The following is a 17,665-nucleotide window of genomic DNA, read 5'->3' on the forward strand; positions in this document are numbered from 1 at the left end:
GCTATCACTAAGAATCTTGTATTCCATCAGAAGACAAAGCACATTGACAGGAGATACCATTTCATAAAGGATGCTTTGCAAGAAGGAGTTATTAATCTGGAATATTGTCCCATGAATGAGCAACTGGCTGACATATTCACCAAACCTTTGGCCAAAGATAGATTCAATTATCTCAGAGAGATGCTTGGAGTGAAATCAGCTCAAGACTTAAAGGGGAGTGTTGAATTATAAGTGCTCAAGCTGATTTCATAATTAGTAGTTTTCTGTTTATTTGTATTTTCTGGTTTTAATCCAAGTGGCATAGATTGATTGGTTAGTTTAATGGAAGGCTGAGATTGCATTGTGATGTAATGCATCCAGCTGGCACAGTATAACAGATATACTCTCACACCAAGAGTGTGAGCGATACTGTACAAATGCTAGCAGTCTAATAGAAGAAGTGTGTTCTCTCTGCTACACGTATAGCAGAGGAGATTTCTGATTTCATCTTGCTCTCTCTCTTTTTTCTCTTCTTATCAAAACTCACACACAGATTCACAAAAACACTAACACAGATGACCTTTTGAGACAAGTACTTACAAGATCTCACTCCTATGCCTTATCAACAGGCATAAGTAGTTCTAGTGCAATTTGTTTGTTGATCCCAATTTACAACTTGGGTAATATCTTTATGTTTTGTTTTTCTTTTTTTCTTTTCAAGAACGCCTAAGTCCTTGAAACCGAGAGTCGAATTCTTGACGTAGGTGTAGTGGATTGTTCTTGTTGCCTGGCCGAAGAGGAGGACAACGAAAGAGAAAGCATTGATTCAAAATCTTTCCTGCTTTCTTGGCTATCATTTACCACACTGCCATTGCTAAAATCGTGACTTAAACTTAACTGTAAATCTGGTACCCATGTGTTCTGTCTCATCGTTTTCATGTTGGGGTCAACTTTTGGTTGAAACATTTCTCCATTTATGCATTGAAGTTTTTGAACCTGCGTATCAAAATGAATCTTGGATATGTATACCAGTAAAAATGTTACAAATAATTATAAAACTGAAGCAAAAGTGGTTACCTCAAGCTGAGTTAAGGGTTCATAGCTACTAGAGATGAACTTTGGACCGCGTGTATTGGGTTGATGTTGGTTAATGGTACTTGCCTTGGCGCTCCATACTAAGTTATCAGGTTGTGGAACATTATTGATATCACCCCAAGTAAAGCTTAGCAAATGTCTCCTACCCTTCATGTGGTTTCCAATCAATTCACAAGGAGGCCATCTCTTCTCTTCAAGAAATCGGCTGGGTCTAAAAGGCCCAACTCTTGTTATTGCTTCCCTTACATGAAAGATGTGCGAGCCTCTTATATTGCTCCCATGGTTGTCTATCCTGGAATTTTCTCCCCACAATGAAATCGACCTTGACAAAAAAGGATCATGAGAAGCTCAAGGTTGGTATCTATCTATATATGTATGAAGCCTTTCATACCGGGAATGTTCTTTTAGTCGAATGGCTTACATTTTATGTTGTGAAACTGTAAATTCTGGACTACATATATATCCAAACTTGAATCCGTATACATGTCCGACAATAGTCCAGTTTAACAGTTTCGCAACTTAACATGTGATCCGTATGTCTACCAAGGCAACATTTCTCCCTTAATTTAGTAAATAAGCATACAAGTTCTTTAGGTTTGACTGGTAAATTACCTTGAAGAGTTTGCGTTGAAATCATCATATGGCTGCTGTTTCAATACCGGTGGAGAACAAAAATGGCTTCCGCTGTCGTCAACATGTCTTAAGTGCCTATGAGGATTGAATTTGCGGTAGGCTTCCAGTATGTGATCTTTTACTCGCATTCCTCTACTTGATTGAGAGATAACTGAACAGAACAAGTATACAAACGTTTTGTGAGCCTTTCTCTCGAAGAAAGCTTTTGCTTTATTTTGTACACTAATAAGAATCCAATTGATCAAAACTACTCTAATCTACGGGAAAAGGGATCAACTCAGACCTAATCCACATCTGCTTCATGTAAACACTTCGGGTTTCCAGTTTCCTCTCAAAATAAAAAATAAAAAATTTAAGAGACCACTAGAGGAATTAGTTCCAAAATTTAAGGTGGGTTTTGACACTTTACCTTGGCCTGACTCGTCCAGCTTCTTACTTCGATACATCTGCTGATTCAAAAATTTCATGATGATTTAGGAAACTATAGAACTGAAAATTAATTGATACAAAATAAAAACTAAACATATCCAGTTAGGGGCACCAGTGAAAAGTTATTTACCTGCAAGTGACTCTTTACGTGGGCAATGCTAAGTCCTCTCACATTCATCAATTGAAGAACTAATTTTGGAGTTGCTCCTGTATTCAGTTCAGTTAAAAAACAGAAATTTAAAAGAGAACAACACCAATATATATGAATTAGACTATCCACATGCTTAAAACTTGAGAGGTAACTTAAGGCTCAAGCTTTCAACAGTGATATATAAATCAATAAAATTTATCATATATATTTCAAAATGGGCATAATGAGTTTGAGTCCTTGTATAAATGAAACCTCTCAAGTTATCCATACTACTATATTTTCTTGCGAGCTAACAAAATTGTAAAACCACAGACATGGGCTTAGCCAAGTTGGCTAGATCAGATGTGCTCCCCACTTTGCACCTGAGTTCGAATCCCTCTTCCCGTAGTTTAGATTAAATTAAAATAGAATATCGTTTGTATCAAAAAAAGCAAAATTGTGAGACCCTAGAAAATAAATTCTATATATACTTTTATTGTTAAAGAAAACTCAAAATAGAAAGTTCATACCATTGAATTGTATTATGATCAGCTGAACCCAACAATCGTGTTGACTTAAGAGACTAAAGCCTAAATTACTCAGTAAATAAATTAAAACTTACTTTCTTGTCCGCCGAGCCTCTCAACAGCATGGACAAATGCTAGATGGAGATCAGGAGTCCAACGAAGCCTCGGCATCTTGGACCGAACATATTGCCTTACTGCAATTGTCCGTTCTTTTCCTTCAACACTTGTGTTATTACAACTTAAATTACCTTCTGGAGATGTTCTGCTACCGACGGCTTGGGTGCCTTCGTTGGATGAAACATCCTGATCATCATCTCCAGTACTTGCTTCCTCATTCAGGTCAAAGAACAAACACTTTTGAGAACTGAGTAAACGGTCATTTTTAGCTTGAATTTCGTAACTTGCATCACTGCTTTGATCATCTTCATCTGAAATCTCAATTCTCTCAGGCGCCATATCTCTTCTATCTATTTCTTTCGGTCCTCCACTTAGCATGCCTCATCACTTCTGAACTTGATGATCAATATTGGTATATCTATAAGTATCTTATGTTGTCAAATAATTTAGTAAGAGTAGTTCATTTATATATAAATTGTCTATACATATATATGATATATAGATAAATTGTCTTGTCAAGTCGTGTAAGCTTATTCTATTATCAGACTGTGAATCATTGATTCTTCTTGTATGGTACCAAGATCTAGAGAAACTTCTAACAAATTTAGAAAACTAAATCCTAACTAGTTTAGTTAAGGCACATAGTTCTACTCCAAAATGTTGCATTTTAGTCCTTGCTTTTGCGAGTAACCCTAGAAGGGAGTAAATTGGAGTGTAGCAGCAAAATCCACATGGATCATTTTCATTCCTTTTCTCAAGTACATTGATGAACTTGGTTGCAGCTGTGCGATTCAATTTAATTCATGATGATAGTAGCTTTAAATAACGGTAAGAGAGAGAAGATAATTAAGATAATGAATTATGAAAGTTTCAATTCAGTACTCTTTGATCTGATAATTATCTGCTAAATAACTGTGAAATCCAAAGTACATGAGAGAATGTGAAAGTGATCAAGGCGAGCACAAACCCATTAGTGATCAACAAGCACCTCCATTTCTTCTCTCCATGATTCTAATGTCATCGTGATGAAAATTAACAAGACTTTCAATTAGATTCAAACCCATGGCTAAAGCTTATCAAGTTTTACCTCAAACGACGAATATTTTATCCGAAACCTAGCTATAAACAGCTACATATATATATACACACACACATATGCTCGAAAGCAGATTCAAGATAGAGGGTTATAATTTCAAACTTACAACATCCACACATAGAAATCAAGCACTGCACTTCAACTGAACGTTCATCATAAATCCACCATGTAACCAGCTGACACCAAACCCAGTTGATCCAACAGTACATACATGCGAATCACAGAGAGAGAGAGAGAGAGAGAGAGAGAGAGAGCATTTACTGTGTGCTCCTTGTGGTATCGAGAAATATATATAGCTAAGTTGAATTTATATGTATTATAGATATAGAAGAATATGTGGAAATAAAGCTTTATGCTGCATTACATTCATATATTCTTAGACTTCAATAATTAATATTTAATAATTCACAATATTGTATTATAAGAAGACGATGGTTGGACTCGGACAGGAGTTTATCTATATTTTTACAGCAAAACACTACTGTTGAAAATCATGTGACTTCTCGAGCCTTTCCTCTTTACCGATTGTTCTTAATTTGACAGGTTGTCCATTTCTCTCTCTGCCTACCTATCCGTGATAATCTTTATTAGTTGACCTCTGCTAGTGAGTAGGTCTGTCTCCTGCTTATTGTTATATATTCTCTTGAGGGATCCATAATAATTTTATTTGAAGGACACTCTATAGGGTTCGGTAATATTTTATTTCAATCTATCCACATTGTCTATTTTTCGATTCTTCATTCATAGATTATTAAGACTTCTAGTTATGACCACCAAATAAACAAACTTCAAGAAAACACGAAAAATGACAACCATTTGAATGAGTGGTCAAATATTTTTGGATTCAAATGATTTTTCGCAGAGATATTTTTAAGGACTTAAAAAACTGAAGGTTCAGATCATTAAAATACAATATAAAAGAGTCCCTCAAATAAACTTATTTGAGAGATTTTTCCGTTGAAGCTATGTGTATTATATATATATATATATATATGAAAAGTAATAATGTTATATAGATTGTTAATTCTATTCCAACCCAATTATTCTATTGCAAAATGAATCAAATCTCGGTCCAAGTATACAGTGGGAAAGGTAAACCGTCGTCCTCATATCATTGATGTAAACCTGGCCATGCATGCACATAATTTTCTTGGCCCCATATTTTCTAAACAATCATTTGTCCTCTTGTTCTCTGATTTTTGTTTCCCACTGTTTTGTTTATTGTTGTACATATTCTTAACAATCTTATTTAATCTGTCCTCATCTGCACTACTGTTCAAATGGTTGAATGTAACAGCTCTGGCCTTCCAAGAAGTCCTTGAGCTAGGCATTATATATGACAAGAAGTATCACACTCTGCAAGAAAGTGTCTTGAGATTAATTAACTTATAAAAACAAAACACTTGGTTTTATTTATTTATTATTAAAACACATGGAATACCACCACTTGTAGTTCAACCCCAGATCAGCCGAAATTGGACTCCTTTTATATATGCAAACTGTTCCCTAGCTAGTGCTTGATTAATTACAATTGAATATATGACTCCTTTTTTTTTCTTTATTTGAAGTTCTTAATATATAATTTCTGTTCGCACGTTATTATCATGTGGACACTAGTTAACTAGGAGGAAAGCAGGAGGAGTAGTACAAAATCATAACGTCCAGTGATAATAATAACATGCGAATATCCGCATAGGAGAATTTCCATATATTATATATATAGTCAGTATATTTATGTCTTCTATTTTATACCCTTTTCTTTAAAGAATAAAGATGTAAATTACACACACCCTTTTCTTTTGTCCTTGTCAGGCACCATGGCAGATCTACCATGCCATGCCTAGTTCGAATCTCAAGAGAGATAGATGATTTGAAACTTGCAATGTGTAATTAATATATATATATATATATATATATATACAGGGAGCTTCCATTGAGAGATCCTCAAATAAAGCTTATTTGAGGACACCACTTGTAGGCCCCACTCCGGATTGTATTTCACTAATCTAAACCGTCTATTTTGTAGATACTCATTCAAAGATCATCTCTACAAAAAATCACTTGAATCCGATATCATTTGACCACTAAATTGAGTTATTGAAATTTTAGTACTTTCTTGAAGCACCGTGTTCATTGATTTTGTAAGACACAATTGGATGTCGAAATGGTTTCAGATTTGTCTAATTTTTTGTAAGGATCATCTATGAATGAAGACCTAAAAAATAGATTGTTTGGATCATTGAGAAAAAATTGTAGGGTACTTAAAGGGCGTCCTCAAATAAAATTATTTGAGGGATCCTCAATAGAAGGGGATGTATATATATATATACACATAAAATAATTCTAAAGTTGCGAATTATTGAGCTGTGGAGAATGATTCACCAAAGAAGGCATCCAAACCGGCCGGGGTCAGAATGTACGGGAGTGTGAGTTCGAGGTCGATCGGTCTCTCCTCATGTTTGCTTGTTTCAATTTAGTTTTGACAACCCTAAACCCTCCTTACAACAAATATAGTTTTGACACGTGTCAAATTTTTTTAATATATTTTTTGTTTTGTTAAAACTTTACCAATATTACTGAAATTCGATAAGTGTAAAAAATGTTGCCTACCCCAATCTATTTGGCAATTGGGGGAATATGAGGAAAACTAAGTTGATAAGATTAAACTTGACCCCAATATTGTCTCTTGATAAAATAAATTTTTTGTCTCTTTTTCTTGCCATTTTACCCAATGTCCAAGTATTTACTTTCCAAAGCATCTTACAAAGAATTTCCACAATTTGTCATGACATAAGATGATACCATTTGTTTATTAATTGGGAAGACAAGAGGTTGCGAAGAGGCATCATCTCAAGGATTAGGTTTTGGCTAAAAGACACCTAAAATTTACTAGAAATGTGTGACATGATCTTTAAGAGGAGGGGGGGGTTGTTGTATACTATATTTGAAGACCTAGAGAGAGAGATTCTGTCAAGTGAAGACAAATATTCGAAAAAGTATGAGTTTTAATGGGGAAGAGAATGCGGGAGAGAAGGAGATTGGGTCTCGTGTGGGTTAACAAAATAAGAAATTCTCTTGGGTTTTATGCCCTCTTTGAACCTATTTGGATTAACTGCCATTCATTAATTGGTGTTATTTCATTTTGATTGAAAGAATTATTTTATTTCATTTGGAGTGAAAATGTTATTTTATTTTGTTTGGTTTGAAATTAGGTTTGAGTTGGGATCGAAGACGATTGAAGGGCCAAGAAGATAGGGGATGAGAATTAATCTCATTTGTATGTTACATTTGACCTAATAATTAATATTTGTTTGGACATGCATTTAAAATATATGAGAGGTTCGAAACATGCATTTTTTCTTCACAACTATCGTCTATAAGATTGAACATATATTGCATCTCTTTCAATGAACAAAGACTAATGTCACTAAACCAAATTAGTATGAAGACCGAATGGTTCATTTGTACTGAGACGATTATGCTACTTGACTAGTAGATTACATAATTATCAGTCAGTCCCTCAGATACACTCTTCTATGGGTCTTGGGTTTGATGTCCCTACGTGCCCAATCTGAATTAACTTTTGGTATTTCATTTGGTTTTATGGAATTTGGATTGAGAATATTATTTTTGTTTGTTTGAAATTAGGGTTGAGTTGAGATGGCAATTAATCTCATATATCTTGTATGTTACATGTGACCTAATCAATTACTCTTGTTTGGCATGACAAGGTCTGCTTAGTTTATCTGAAGGCCAACCATAGCTTGGGTTGACACTTGTACTAAAACCTTGTCAACCGTTGTGTGTTAGTATATATGATTCCTACATTGACTACACAACAACCATAACCAAAAGCCATGCCCAATGATTTTGTCAAGAGAGATATAGGGAGGTGGGAGCTTATTTCCTTTTAGATTACATTGGAGGAGATCGAACTCTAGATCAGATCGATTATAATTCATCTTCTTATCTTTCTTTGCATGAAGAACCATTCGTTGGATGTGTCGAAGCGCGCATCGAGAACCTAAGAAAATTTAAGTTTAGTCAGGTGTGTTGACAGCTCCCAAACCGTTTCATGGCAGGTCTAGAGCCATGCAACTTTCGTGCAGCTCTTGGGACATCTTTGATTGTATATTTTTAAAACCCAAATGGGACTGCTTACTTACTAATTAGTACCAGAAGAATATGTATACGGTCAATATTCTCATGCATAATGCATGAATGAAGATGAGTGATTGAGACTGAGAGAAATTATTGAAGTCTTAGCTATGTATTCTGTCAATGCCTTTGATGTCCCTTTTTTATACCTTATAAAATATTTTGGTAAGTAATTCTTCCTTGTCACATATGTACTTTGACACATTATATATGTCATTTAATTAACGACTTAATTAAATTGACGATCTGACAATATAACATGTCAAGCTCTTAAGAAAAATATTACTCATAATTTGATTACGGGATTGTAAATGTAGATAGTTGCACAACTTAAAACTGAGGTTATTATTTTTAACATGGTGAGAGATGTACATATAACTGAGAAAGAATCAAACTAGCTGTGTGTGTGGTGGTCTCTTTGCTGCGTTGGATAAAGAGTCGCCGCGAACATAGGCACCATATGGGATCTCACCACAGAGAGAGAGAAAGAGAGAGAGAGCTCAAATTCACATGTTCTTGTTTTACGGAGGTAGGGAAGGAAGGGTGAAGCCAAATAGTCCATTTTTGTATATATTTGGCAACTAGTATAGTATTAGGTAGGTAGGCAGAAAATCCAGCACCAACCCAAAAGCATTGAAGTGCATATATATATGCATTTGCTCATCCTTATGTGCGGGGTTTTATTTTGTTCAGTTTGATCATAGTTTTGTTATTCTCTTTAATTGAACACTTCTTTTAATACTATAACAATTCAGAATCTCAAAAAATTCAGTCATTAAGAGGCATACTCTAACTCTTCCTAATAACATCCGGAAGCCCCAATGATATACTTTACGGATAATTGTTTGTTCAAACATTCATATACATATACATTTTAATCCATCCCCTGCCATATTCCAAGAGCCAATTGCAAGGGCTCGTTTGGTGGCTAAGATTTAATTGGATTGGATAAGTCATTAAATCTATGGTATGTTGAACGAGAAAATGAAGGTAGAGATAAATAATTTTCTATTTTGGGGGTTATTATCCTACTATTTTATGGGGATATTAGATGGGATAAGTTTTCTTCACGAATAATCCATCTTCTACCTTCAACTTGGTTTAAAAAAAATTCATTTATTCCTTAAACATACTTTACATATAGGGAGTTATCATATCCAATCCTAGGCACCAAACAAGATAAATCCTTCAACTCGGACTATATGGAACTGGTGAGAGTTAAGTTACGAGGAAAGGGGTCATAGTTTCTATTCCTGTGGTACATAAAAAAATTTCAAAATTCAAAAAAATCCGAATATATTATGTTTGAAAGCTAAAATGGAGAACTTGATGTCCCAATTATTGCTATGTGAGGTTAAATCAAGCGATTTTTAACTTTCTATCACCAAATATATAAAGATGAACTCAATATTTCCAATATACTTGAAAATGTAATTTTGGATTTCAACTAGTAGTCAAATTCGTTATTGTATGAATGTGTTGTTCAAACTAAGTGTTCGACGGACCATTGGCTTATGCATTACCGCTACATAATTTAAATTAAATCTCAAAGATTTCAACCCAAAAAAAAAAAAAAATCAAATCAAATCAAATCTTAAAGTAAATTATACATCAAGTGGGTTGAGAATTACTTGTATAGTGATTGTATTTTTCATGTGCTATATTATGATTTTTTTTTTTAATTGAAGAAAAAATAAGTTTATATAAGAAAATTATCACCCCCAAACCCAACCCGACCGGACCCTCCATGAATAATACAGCCCAGAAGAGAGAGGCCCTCGGGATTTTTGGACTCAGCACACGGAGGCCGAGGACTTGATGCGAGGATCTCCATCATCTCATGGAATTCAGCTGAAATAAACATTCTGCACTGGAATTCCGCTGCTGCAGGCCAATCAAATTTAACATCTGAAAAATTAAGACAGCACAAACAATCGTTGCCTGACAAACCTCAGTGTAGGCAAGCCAGGCCTAATTGCACACCACTTGGGTAGCTACCTATGCACTAATTTGAAAGGTTGATTGCAAAAACTATCTTTTAGGGAAAATACCACCAAGGCAAGAAGAATCGCCATACGAATACGATCAATGACCATGAAACAAACAAAATGCCAACGCGAATGTGATTGGCCATGATTTCTTTCTTCCAACTTCCAATGACTGCCCTACTAGTTTAATGTGAGGTCAGTAAATCAGACTACATTGCTGTATTATTATGTACAAGCCAAATGCGCAACTTACATAAGCCAAAAATAAATTATTGCCAAAGTTCACCCTCAATGTTTCCTATCATGAAAAACGCAAATTTAACTAAAAATGTATAAACAAAAAACAAGAATTCTCAAGTTCTAATAACAGGGCCCTTGTACAGCCCTCTGCGAATCACAAAGTTGTCGGGAGGTTGAAACTCTTCTAACCAAGTCACTTGTGGCTCTGTAACTCCTTCAAACTCAAGATAACCTTCATCCCAAACAAAACAAACAAAAACTACGAATATCAGCATGGTAGACAAATTTTACAACCAGTTCTGAGTTATCCTTATTCTAGGACCAAATGGAATTTTTGCAACTGTAATAACCAGCAACGTAGACAAATTGCATTACCAGGCAGATCTTTTCTTGAGGACTTTCGGAAATACGTGCAGTGCCGTCCATCTTCAGAGGAGTAAGGCGGCGCAAGGATGTCAAAGATGGCACAAGGAGTTAGAGCTCTAAAACTATGGATATTGCCTCCAGTTGTTGGATAAAGAACTGTTGGTGGGCATGGTGCTGTCATCTCAGTATCTTTGACCAGCTTTGCAGGTTTAGCTGCAAAAATCACCAAGTACGGTTTCTAGTTTAGAAAAAATAATGAAATTATAATAGCCCCCTTCACAACTACGGCCATGTGAAGAGTTACTTATTCAGCGAGCTAAAGAATATACCAAAATTCTTTTTTGCTTTTTTTTTTTTTTTTTTGTGAGAAACAAAAATTTATTAAATAACAAGCACATACACAACCAGTGGCAGAGGACAAGATCTAGCAGCTAACAAAATCTTATAAAGCCTAAATTACATTACTGGAAAAATAACAGCTGCCCTCCAATCTGTAAAAATTGAATTAAAAGGTATTTCCTGGAATTCTGAAGAAACTGACGCCCAAAGGGGTGTCCAAAGGCTACTTTATCCCACAAATATCCACCTTGTCTCGCGAAAGTCATCCAACACGAATCCCCAAGAAAACCATACACACAAAAAACTGAAGGAAATTAGCCAAATGAATTTCATTCAAAAGGGGCTAAAACTGTTCCTTAAATCTTTGGTTGAACCGTAACTGAAAACATATATATAGCAAGCATTCAAAGCAAAGCACAAAGGTAAAATGGAAAGCTGTTGATGTTTCTAAGCTGGTTGTTTTCATGGCATGCTTAATTTATATATTTAAATAATTGAAAAACGTATTCATACTTATCTCAGCTCATATATCAACGTATTAGTATCAAGACAAACATATAACTAATCCCGCCACAATTAACCACCAAAAACTGTTAAAAGAAGTTCAAAATGTGAAATAAGAACATGGTAGAATGATGACAGAGCTCACAGGATTTGGGAAACACAATCCCAAAGGTAATTTCCTTGTCGTAAGAATCAAAACACTTCCCTCATACAGATACAAACATTCACAAACAGGATGCTGTTTCATTTTTGAAGCATGCAAAGGAGATATTACGTCAAGCAAACAAAACATTAACTAACATTTATATAGTAGATGAGAGATACTGTGGAAAAGCACACCTGCTGATGGATCGGCAGGACCAGGAAAATCAAGCCAGTCATATGAATTAACACATAATGTACCATATATAAGCTTGCTCAACACAGTCATTCCAGGATGATTATGAAGGGGTATGATAGAGGAAGGGGGCATGCAAAAAATTCCCATCTGCCAAAAATAATAACAATAGATAAATACCATGATACTTGGTTATCCAATTGTAAGTGAACATTGATTGTGCAGTTGCGAGTATGCAGAAATTTCTAGTCTTAGAACTCTAAGGCTCCATTTGGTTGAAGAGATTTGTATAAATGGATTCGGAATTAATAATAAGCTTACAGTTTTTAAAAGAACTGTACAAATACAATGCAATATATTTGAAAGAACTAGACTTTACATAATATTATGAATTTGAGATGACTAGGTACAACAATGAATCATTTGAAATCCATGTCTATATATCTATTTCATCCCACGGGAATACAAACTTTTATGCATTGTTAATATTATTCTCAAGCAATTTAACATAAAATATTAGCTAAAATCTCTAGATTTGAAATCCCACACTCAAAATGGAACCCAAAACAATTTGCAATCAATAACTGATGAATTGTCGCCCTGTACTCACAGAGAAGCTATCGCACTCATGTAAATGCAAATACTTGATTGGTGGCAGTGACTGCTGATCCCCATTACGCTCAAGCATAGAACCTGACCAATTACGCACCAACTGTGCCTCCTGTTCGAGACCTACATCAGCAGGCTTAATTTTCTCTGAAACAAAATTATATACAAGGTTAAAAAGTGCCAAAAAAAAAACATAACAAAGGAAGTGTTTACCTTAAGATTTCACACTATTATGTGCAGAAAGAAAGCAAAATGAGGCATGTCATATAGCATTACAAAAGGGTGCTAATCCTGATGCTACGGGCAATGACCACTGCTTATGTGTGTATTAACAGTGTAGATGCAAGTACTAGAGCTGAAAATCAAGTCAAGCTGTTGGCAAGCAGCACGAAGCTTGGCTCAACAAAGCTTACTTATACTTATTTAATAAAAGAACAAACAGAAGTCAAACTTTCAAGCTCATTTAATAAACAAGCGAAGCCTGTGCAATGGTAAAACTAGACTCGTTAAGGCTTGTGAACAAAGCTTGACAGCTTGTGAAGAAGCTTGAGACCAGCTCAAATATTTAATCTAAGAAATAAGCTATTGTATCTAAGTGTCTACAAAAATCCAATACTATTTTAATATATATGTCTTAAATTCTTATTATGATCATAAGTATTTAGCTCTAGTAAAAGGTAATCCTTCATCACAAAGGAAAGGAGTTACTTACAGAAGTTTGTAGTACTAATTATTCAAGTTTACCACGTAGGCCTTCAGCACCAAGCAAAAATTTTCAATGCCTTAGATGTCTTGTAAATCAGGTGGGGCAGTTCATGCTAAAGCCCAATCACCTTTTGGGTCAGGGAAGGGCAACCAAATCTACAAAGAGCCAAGGTCGGGCCCAAACCTTGATCCAAAGGAGGGAAGGAGCTACAGACAGAACCAGGACGTACCCATCCTATCCTTTTTTTAATTTACAATTAATCATCTAAAACTAAGTTATTAATATTTATCTACACTACTATTAAGAAAACTCCCTCTGTCAATCGTAATACAAAAAAATTCAATGACACCCCTTTTACATAGTAATTAAACTCCACTTTCTCTCAACTGTCTTCTCTCTCCCACACCTTACTTTTTTCTCCTTATTGCAACTTGCATCATACTGCACATGCATCCCATGTGGTGATGCTTATGGTTTGTATGAAACAAACTAACTTCTCTTAATATGAGACTGAGGCGTGCATGATAACTTTTTTGGAGTGTGAATAACAGCTCCAATAAATAAAAATATCTTAAACTTTTATAAATAATAAGACTTCTAAAATATAAATACTGGGGCAAGCAGGGGCTGTGGCACCTAGGCCCAAGCCCAACTCCAGGCAAGCCTGAATCAAGCCCAACCTCAAGCCAAACCTGGGTCAGGTCAGCCGTTGGGCCAGGGGCCTTTACAAGCCTAGCCACTACACTAGTCCCACATCTATTAATAAAAAACAGAGTTGTCAAGGCATGAAGCCAACTGATGAAAGGCTTATGAAACTAATAAAGCCTGAGCCTTGAGGTTTGCACTCAAGAGGTTGAGCTTTTGATGCAGGACGCATAGGACCTAAATTTATTAGTTTCCTAATGTATTTGTTTGTTTCTTAGATTCTCTAGTTTTCCAATTACTGGTAGGATTTCTACTTTTCCAGATTTCCATATTTCACGTTTTAAGTTTCCTATTTTATTTGGGTTATGATTTCTGTTTAAGCAAGGGATTTTTATCCTATTATTTCTAGGTTTCAGTTTGCCATAAATAACCCCATGTAGTTCTTTAAAATTCAGATTTGAATGTTGAGTAAACCTTTTCCTAGAACTCTCTGATTTCGTCCCTTCGATCTATATTTCTTCTCCTCGATCTCCGATATTCTTCTTTGTTCTACTGTTTCTGCCCTTTATCTCGTCTTTTCGATCTATATTTCTTCTCCTCGGTCTCTTATATTCTTCTCTGTTCTATTGTTTAAGTGCTTAATCTAACACCTACGGGCTGTACTACATCAGCTTTACTTTATATGTGGGAAGACTTGGCCGTACTCCCCTGCAACTAACCAAAAATTATTAAGTAACAGATGTCTTAACTATGGAGTGCTCAACAAACATGGAGCAAGCAGCATATCTTAAATATGCTGAAAGTCCTAAATAAAAAAGGTTCAATGTGTCGTTGTTGTCTCCTAATTCCAAATTTGTTACAGATACCTATCAAACTTGATCAAACTACCAAGGAGACCAATTTGTTGATGGTGGTCTAACAAGCTACTAATAATGGTTTTCGTCCAGCTAACAAGAGCATGCCACTTTAAGAATTTTTCTTTTAGTCTGGACAATGGACATATTCAAATAAGGGTTTAAGGTTTAAGGTTTAGGGTCGACTTGTACAACATACAATTATGGTGGCCTGAACATAATAGACAGGCAAGTTCCAAAATAGAAAGACAAATTGAAGCATGGAGACATTCTGATCACACATTAAAATAAAAAGACATGCATAAACCTGAATGCACAAACAATGTTTGGTAGTTTGGTTGTCATAGGTCCCTTTTCTTATGTAACTGATTACAGCTTCAAGTTAGTGGTGCACAAGGAAATGAAACATATACATAGAAAGGCAGGGGGGCAATATGCCAATCAGTGGTTAAGTGGTAATGGAAATATCGGATGGTCATTAATACTTCAGGGACTACAGACTTACAGACTTTAAGGAAACCAGAGAAAACCAGTATGACAGAAAGCAGAAAATATTAAAATACAAAAACAAAGTCAAACCACTTTTAAAAAGTTATCACAGGGGAAATTGAAAAATCAACAAAATAAGGTCCATTAGAAGCAACTTTGACTACGACAAACAAAAATAAATATGGCCCAAGAAAATATTGTGAAATATTACCCTACGATCAAATGTCCATTCACTGAAGGCCACATAAAATAAATATCCATGTCATAAAGGATGGTTTCTAACATGTGTAGACATTTTTAAGATAAGGTGGTATGGGGGTTGTTCTTTAGAATTTTAAGAAAGTTAGTCATATAACATCATGAAAGGCCAACAAGCTTTAATCCTTTTTGAGGAAGTGAAAATGATACATATATTAAAGAAGGATGTACCATATATATCGGAGACTTGGATTCCTTGTTCCAGATAATTTAACCATAAATTACTGACCTATTGGACTTTCGTCTTGAAGAGATATTCAACATCAAGTTAAAACAATTTCAGATTCAAATCCACAAGAAAAATCAATCAACTGCAATCCACAAAAAACAAGTACAAATCAACTCAAGGAGTCAACAAAGAAAGAGTATATCTGAGAAGATATGATCCGATTCACTTAAACTCCAAGAAATTATTAGTAGAAGCATCTTTACATAATGCTAAAAAGAAAGAGAAAAGATAAGTTGCCAAGTTCCCTAATACTATAGCATACTTGACAAGCTCACCTACATGTGTACCATCCAAAACCCTATACACAAGTATGTTTTTACTGCAATGAGTCATAATTTAGGTTCTAAACAGCCATAATTTTATAACAAAGTTCAGGCATAATGTATAAAATGAACAAGGAAGCTTTCAGAGCAAACAGAAATCCCTGATGGTAGTACCTCTTATTTTTTTATATGTTATCAAGTGCTTTGAATATTTTTTTTTTGTCTGATAACTACTAAGTGTGAACAATTTAGGTTTTGCTTTAAAAAAAATACAAACAATTTAAGTTTAGTATGAGTAAGTTTAATCTTTCTTTTTATTACATTTTCTTGATGTGCTTTAAAGTTCATTGCTGCCTTCTACGCTTCGGTTTCTTACATAGCTAAATTAGCAAGTTAACTAAACTAATGGGAAACTCCTTCCCAGTTTATGACTTAGCGGGGAGCACTTCAGTTGATGAGTTAAAAATAAACACCGAAATTGCCCGGGAAAAACTAGTATATTTGATTTGTTAGGATTTTCAAGAGAAAACTTCTCTTCGAAAATTAACATTCACTTCAAAACAACAATTTTGTCTGTCTTTTCAATGTTCCAACTAGGCAATGACATATAATTAGCAGAGTAGAACATGGAGCAGCACAACGCAAGCACAATTTGAACATGTTTGGATTGATATATCAGGAGATAAAAGGACCAATTCTTCATACCTAGTTTAACACGAACTTTTTCGAGTGCTTCTTCTGACACAGGTCCATTCGGCGAAAATGATGATTTGCAAACATTATAGAGTCTCTGAATATAATATGGCATGATGCAAAGACGGTACCAACTTAACTGAACGGACTACAGCCCCAAAAATCAGTAAGCTGATAACGTCTTCGCAAGAAGCTTATTGATTGCAATGCCAATCCAAAACCAAATTAGGAAACCTTATTGCCTTCTATTCAGCATATCAAACCTCTCATTTTGCAAACGACAGAAACAATAATGAAACTCCATGGCAGTTTTTCGATCCCTCTCTGCTAATCTTATCTATGAGCACCTACTCAACAAGAATACATATTAAGGCAGTGTTAATAAATTTTCATTAAGAGTATGCACGAAAAGAAAAGATTACGAATTTGCATCTCGTACTTTTGATGACACATATGCAACTAATCAAAGCGATTTGTTTCATTCAATTCTAAAGTTATCTTTTTATCATTCTTTCAACCAATTCTAAGCAACCCAATAAAAGGTAAAGTGAAAAACATGCAGAACATTATACATATACTCCAATAAAATAAAATCAAAACCAAAAAATACACCATTTATCAAGTAGTTAAAAGCGAATAAGATCAAAATTTATCAAACGAAATCAGGGAATTATATATCAACACCAACAGAATGATGAGAATTTGAACTTTACAATGATTATAAGAAGAACAAGAAAGACCCACGTTGGATCCAAACTGGAAAAAGCCATAAATGAGATCCAATAAGGAAGAGAGAATATGGGTTGAGATGGGATTTGAAGCTACCGTACCTCGTTTTGGAGAGATAGACGAAAATTGTGAAACAAGTGAGAGGTAGAAATTGAAACATAGGGAATGAAAGAGCAGAGAGATCGCCAGTATAGAGGAGGAAGAAGCCGAAGGAAGATCTTCGACTACGTCATTTCCTTTTACGGCCTTTTC

General features: G+C 35.0%; 2 protein-coding genes across 2 annotated transcripts; both read right to left on the minus strand.

Moving 5' to 3' along the window:
• Window positions 1-486: 486 nt before the first annotated feature.
• On the minus strand, window positions 487-4,224 carry LOC103328312 (Homeodomain-like superfamily protein). The gene is made up of 7 exons (XM_008230702.2): window positions 4,113-4,224; window positions 2,889-3,300; window positions 2,267-2,343; window positions 2,117-2,153; window positions 1,687-1,858; window positions 1,057-1,396; window positions 487-975 (listed from the first exon to the last, which is right to left on the minus strand). Exons 2-7 carry the CDS (start codon window positions 3,286-3,288, stop codon window positions 706-708), a joined length of 1,296 nt encoding a protein of 431 aa, XP_008228924.2. The 5' UTR covers window positions 3,289-3,300; window positions 4,113-4,224; the 3' UTR covers window positions 487-705.
• A 6,035-nt stretch (window positions 4,225-10,259) lies between these two features.
• On the minus strand, window positions 10,260-17,654 carry LOC103328313 (2-aminoethanethiol dioxygenase, putative (DUF1637)). Its single transcript, XM_008230703.3, has 6 exons — window positions 17,515-17,654; window positions 16,697-17,031; window positions 12,549-12,694; window positions 11,941-12,088; window positions 10,768-10,971; window positions 10,260-10,624 (listed from the first exon to the last, which is right to left on the minus strand). Exons 2-6 carry the CDS (start codon window positions 16,797-16,799, stop codon window positions 10,506-10,508), a joined length of 720 nt encoding a protein of 239 aa, XP_008228925.2. The 5' UTR covers window positions 16,800-17,031; window positions 17,515-17,654; the 3' UTR covers window positions 10,260-10,505.
• Between the last annotated feature and the right edge of the window lie 11 nt (window positions 17,655-17,665).

This window comes from Prunus mume, linkage group LG4 (assembly GCF_029339155.1).
Source record: "Prunus mume cultivar Tortuosa linkage group LG4, ASM2933915v1, whole genome shotgun sequence".
NCBI lineage: Eukaryota > Viridiplantae > Streptophyta > Magnoliopsida > Rosales > Rosaceae > Prunus > Prunus mume.